The sequence below is a fragment of the Trichechus manatus genome, unplaced genomic scaffold (assembly GCF_000243295.1).
Source record: "Trichechus manatus latirostris isolate Lorelei unplaced genomic scaffold, TriManLat1.0 scaffold00052, whole genome shotgun sequence".
Taxonomy (NCBI): domain Eukaryota; kingdom Metazoa; phylum Chordata; class Mammalia; order Sirenia; family Trichechidae; genus Trichechus; species Trichechus manatus.
In genome coordinates, this window is record NW_004443988.1 from 9,248,922 (window position 1) to 9,254,923 (window position 6,002).

General features: G+C 46.6%; 1 protein-coding gene across 1 annotated transcript in view; it reads left to right on the plus strand.

Moving 5' to 3' along the window:
• The window catches only part of PLB1 (phospholipase B1), a 153,182-nt gene that overhangs the window by 143,065 nt on the left and 4,115 nt on the right, over window positions 1-6,002 (plus strand). Inside the window, 2 exon segments of the mRNA XM_004377697.3 lie at window positions 950-1,054; window positions 1,515-1,610. Of these exon segments, the coding sequence (XP_004377754.3) occupies window positions 950-1,054; window positions 1,515-1,610 (201 nt within the window).

Here is a 6,002-nt window from a genome sequence, read left to right on the forward strand (position 1 = left end):
GGGTCGTAGGTGCCATCTCTCACCCAGAGGAGACGAGGTTGGTCTCCTTGCCTCCTACCTCCTCTCCACTTCCTCTCCCTCTCCTCTCTTAGAAACATAAGGCTTAGCCCCACCCTACTTACTACCTAAGCTCCACCCCAAATTCTTCTCACCTTTACCTACCCTCCTCCTGTCTGCTCCCTCACCACAATCCTCATGTCCCCCTCTGTTCCTGCTCTTCACATCTGAGTCTTTCTGAAAAGGTATCCATCTCCATGAACAGGGCATGTCTTACCTCATCTAAGAAGCTTCCCCTGACTAAACTTCACCCTCCAATATCTCCTCATATCAAATTCAGTTTGCACTCAACTGACCCTAAAGCCCTATCTGGTTCTCTATTGTTTTTACATCTTATCTCATTTTCCCAGCCAAAAGATAAGCTCCTTGAGGATAAGTACATCTAGTCTATCCCTTTTACATTCCATATTTTGGCACTTAATAAATCTAATGACCATGGACACTCATCCCTCAAAATTTATAAGCATTTTGGGGAGCTAGTGTTAAGACAGTCCTTGCTTGAGCTGAATCTGAACTGGAGCCACGTGCTCTAATTTACCTCTTCATGCAGTGAGAGCAGGGGAGGTGTTTGGCCCAGGCAGTCTGGTCGGTGGCTAAGACCCGTCTTGCAGAGGCTTCAGAATGGAAGTGGGTGAAGCCACCCAGATGGTGAGCTTCTCCAAGCAGGGGCTCCAACTCGTCTCTGATCCTGAGAGCCCAGCACAGGGTCTTGGGGCATAGGGGCTTGCAAATGGTGCAGACTAAAGGAATGCTCGCATGCACACTAGAGTAGCCTCTCTGAGAACTTTGCCTAGGGGAGCTTGACCGGTCTCAACCAACCAAAGCAGCAGGAACAGGATGTGTGTGTCCAGCCCTGTTAGGAGTGTTGAGCAGCCTGTCTTTCCATTCCCAGAGTGGTGTCTCCAAGTTTTCCTACTGGCACCAGTACATGCAGCGGGAGGACTTTGCGGTTGTTGTGCAGCCCTTCTTCCAAAACACTCTCGTCCCACTGAATGACGTAAGCTACGGGTATTGCTGGACTGCTCTTGCGTAGAGGTCTTATCTTAGGCAGGTATTTCCTTCTGTAAATGAGTTTTGTGGGCTTTTTCTGACCATAACTCTCTGAGAGGGCTCCCAAGGGTTTGCTTTTTCTGCCTTTCCTCTTTTTTTTTTTTCCTGTATGATTGAAACTTGGGTATACTTGAGATAAAAAGGAGCAAATCCCAGGCATAGGGATTGCTGAATTGGAATAGAATGGAAAACTTCCTTAAAATATTCTTTTTCAACTATTAGAGCAGAGGAGCTGGAAATTAATATCCATTTTTTAAAAATCTGGGAGTTTCTCTACCAGAATCTGAGCCACTTGGCAGCAGAGTTGAAACACTGAAGGAGAAATGCCTAGGGTGCCTGTTGGAGGGTGAAGAGATGGGGAAGAGAGCACTCTTCCTAGGAAATAATTCCCTCTTGCCTTTTATCAGAGAGGGGACACTGACCTCACCTTCTTCTCGGAGGACTGTTTCTACTTCTCAGAACGTGGTCATGCTGAGATGGCCATCGCGCTCTGGAATAACATGGTGAGTGGCTGAGGGCCTGGCGGGCTTATGTCAAAGGGCAACCCACAGATGTTGACTCTAATTCGCACAATGACAAATCTACTAGCTGGCATAGCTCCTTTATCCTCAAAATAGCAGCACACCTTATTTGTCCTGACAGATGATTTTCAAAAGGCATGCATATATACACATTCTATTCTTTCAGCAATGCCTAGGTGCTGTGGGGGTATAACTTTGTAATCAAACAGACTGGATGAAAATATCAACCCCTTGCTATATGACCTTGGGCAAATGATCTCTCTGGCCTCTGTATCAACATCTATAAAAAAATGAAATTGACACAGATCTCATAGAAAATGAATAGAGGTAATGTGTGCACAACACCATAATTAGTATTCAACAAATGTCAGCCCCATTACCCTTCTCGAACTCCAGTCTCAGCTATTCCCAACTATTATTTCCTGAAGCATCAAAAACTAAAGAGCCACCACAGCCTCATTTCCCAGCCTACCATCTAGTCTAGGGCACTTTCTGATGAGGGAGAAGGGGACCTTAAGGTATGGACATGCAGCCTAGGGACCACAGGGACGCCTTGCCTTGTGCCTTACCTCTGCTCTTAATGGCTGGCCACTCGCTACTGGACAATCAGCTGGTTTGCACAGAGCTTGCCTGGTAACCCTGATAACTGTATCCTCTTGTGCAAAGCAAATGAAACACCTTGCCCACCCAGTGGCTTCTTTTGATCTACGCTCAGTGGGTAACCCAATCCCCGCCTGACCTGCATGTTCTCTCATTTCTCCCCCAGTGACTAAACTCTTGGCACTCCAGCTCCTTTTATTGCAGTTCAGGCTGTAGTGACTCTGCAACCACCACTGTGCAAATATTACCACACCTGTCAACTCATCCTCTGTGTCCAGTAGCTTCCTTGGCTGACTCATAATATTGACTTTCTCCTTAGTTACACCACCTCCTCTGCTCTAGCAACCTCTTCTTTTCAGAATAGCATGTAAGTAGGCTTTATCTTTGCCTCTTTAATTGCAGACTCAGCCTTCCTGTACTTTTGTTTTCCTCCTGTTGACATCACATATCTGCCCACTCCTGAAACTACCGTCATACTCCTTCAGCCCAGGACTCTGAATTGCAATCACAATCTCTTTGAGTTCCCTCCCACCCACCCGAGACCAACAGTAATTTTTTTGAATCAAAGTTTGTACAATATAATTGCTAAGAGCAGCTGTGTCTCTCTGGTAGATTTTGTTTTGCAGGTCAGTTGTCCTTTAATGGTTCAGTCATGCAACTTTGTTCCTTTTAAAGTCCCCCTAAAGAACAGATATCTATTCCCTGTCCCGTTTCTCCCCTAAGACCTCAGGGAATCCACAAATTCCGAGAAGGGCCAGGAACATTTAGCCTTTCTTCTTTCCCTCTCAGCTTTTCTGTCAGGGAACGGCCTGCCTGCCCTCAGCATATCCTGAGCCTTTTTACACCCAGGATGTTCCCAGAGTCTCCTGGGGCTCAATGGCCTCATAATGACTCAGACATGGCGGGGTCCGTGGGTCTGTTTCTGTGTGAATTAACAATGTTGTTCTGGCCTTCTCTTCCAAAAAGCTTGGTGGGTCTTCCCATTCACCCAGGGGAGAAGCTTTTATTTCATTAAGGCCAGTGGGAGGGGTCTAGATATGGAGACACAAGGTGAGCACTGCCATGGAGCCATATGGGTGACATCACAAGACTGTCCCTGACTCCCAGCCGTATTCCCTTAGCCATACCCCGAATTTAAAAAATGACAACAAAGCAAAACAAAACTAAAATCATCTAAGAGTGCCTTATCCTATGCTATGCAATTTGGGGAAATAATTATACAGTCCAATGTTTTCATCCAAAACCATCTCAAATACTAACATCATGCCACTTTTCAGAACATCTTGTTGAAATGTCACCCCTAGAGTGACATAAAATAAATAATAAGCCGTTAAAGCTGGAAAGGATTTAAAGGTCATCAAGCCAGTAACCTACATAACTAAAATACGGAGAGATGAGGCACACAGCCAGTTGGTGGCCAGGCCAGCATTAGAACCCAGGTTTCCACGTCCTCCGCTAGTGCCCTGGCCACAGCAGCACACAGCCTCCCTGCTCCCACTGCAATCAGCACATGTACAACCAGTGAATTCCTGCCTCATAATTAGAGTCCCATGACATAGCATCTGCAGGCTTGGCTGCTGTGTCCAGGGTAGCCTACTGTGGCAACAAAAACACTTTAAGCTGTTCCATCTCTGGCTTCTCCTCCCTTAATACCTCATGCCTCCTTCTCCTGAGACCTTTGCAAAGCCAAAGCCAGAAACACCAGCGGTACCAGGGGATGTTTTCCTCTTCCTTGTCTTCCTTGCCTTCGTATAAAGAGTTTCTCTTTCTTATTCCTGATGCCTGTTCTTCCATTGCTTCTTCCTCCCTTTTCTGTCTAAATCCCACTCTCAGCTGACATTTGCGTCTCCCCAGGCTCTGGGTGACAGCTCCAGCTTCCTAACTTGCCTCCCTATTTCCAGGCTAACCGCCCTTAGAACAGCCTTTTTCAGGTCTGTCTGCATAACAGAATCTTCTGGACACTTTTGAAAACAATGAGTGTCTACAACCACGTTGGAAAACTTTTTGGCATTATCTCCTACAGCTGAGCATGTGTATTCCTTATGACCGACAATTTTGCTCCTGGTACATCCACAACAGAAAGGTACACATGTGTTCACCAAAAGACACATGCAAGCATTTCATAGCAGCACTGTTCATAATAGCCCTAAACTGGAAACTCCCCTAATGTCCCTAACAGTGGAATTGATAAATAAATAAATAAATTGTGCAGCAACGAGAATAAACTTCAGCAAGTGCACCAATATATATAAATTTCAAAAATAAGCAAAATTAACCTACGGTGTTAGAAGTCAGTATGATGGTTACCCTTATTGGGGGGGCAGATATAGTACTTGAAGAGGGCAGGGAGGGGCCTTCTGGGTGCTGGCAGTGTTCTGTTTCTTGATCTAGATGCTAGGTGTGTTCACTTTATCAAAATTTATAGACTGCTCACTTAGGATTTGTGCTTGTTTCTGTATGTATGTTAGCTTCAATAAAAAGGTTTACTTATGAAAAAAAAAACAGTGCCTGGGCCTTATCCCCAGAGGTTATGATTTAGTTGGTTACTTGGTCTGGGGTGGGAGCTGGGCTCAGTAGCTTTTAAAAGCTACCCGGGTGATTTTAACGTGCAGGATATGCGAACCACTGCCTTAGATCTATTCTCCATGGGGCAACCACAGCAGTCTGAATAAATGAAAATCTGACCAAGTCACGCCCCTGCTTTCCGCCACCAAAGGAAGAAGGCCAGGTTCCTTGGCACAGCGCACAAGACCTTCTGGGACTTGGCCCCAATTAACCTGTCCAGCTGCCACTCCCATCATCCTCTGCCTTGCTTTGCAATCTGGTAACACTGAACCGTGCGGTTCACACCTCTGGGTGTTTGCTCTGGCCCATCCCCTTCTCTTGGATTGACCTTCCCAGCATTTTCTCCTGGCTAACTCCTGCCTGCCTCTACACTCAACTCACGTGCCAGCTCTTGCAGGAAAATTCTCTGAATCCCCCTCCACCGCACCCTCCCAGTCCTGGTCCTATCGTTTACCACTTCATCCGTATCAGCAGTGCCTGGCTTAGGCAAGGATGATTCTAGGAAAAACAACTCCATTTCCTGCGGCCAGCCCCAGGCCTTCTCCCCTTGAGCTTCTCCACTCAGGCCTTCGTGACTTTAGTGCATCCACCCATTCATTCAACAGCTATTTATTGAGCACCACTGTGTGGCATGTACTGTCCCAGGTGCTGGGGATACAGCAGTGAAAAAGAAAAGGACAACCCTGTTCTCACTGAGCTGACAGTCTCATGGGGCAAAGAACGACAATAAACAAGTAGCAAATAATCAATCAGGTCATTTCTGACCATATTCAGAGCTTAAATATAAGCAAATAAGCAGGGCAATGTGACAGAGAGTAACAGTTGCAGGGAGGGAGGCCTCACTGAAGAAGTGACACATGAACTGAGAACTGAATGTCAAGAGGTTGCCAGGCATGCAAAGATCTGGGCCAGAGTGTTCCAGGCAGAGGAAACACGGCCTGCACAGGCCAGGAGTCAGAAATGAGCTTGAAGTCTTTGAGGGACATAACGGCCAGTGGGGCCAGAAGAAAGTGAGCAAGGTCAGAGAGGTAGTCAGGGGCCAGGTCGCTGGATGATCTTATGCAGGGGAGTGATATGACCTGGCTTACTCTCTGGCTGCTGTGTACAGAGTGATCTGTAAGGAAGCAAAAGTCGAATTGGGAAGACCATTAGGAGGATGCTGTAGTCCAGGTGAGAGAAGAAGGTGGTGGAAAATTGCCGGGGGTGGGG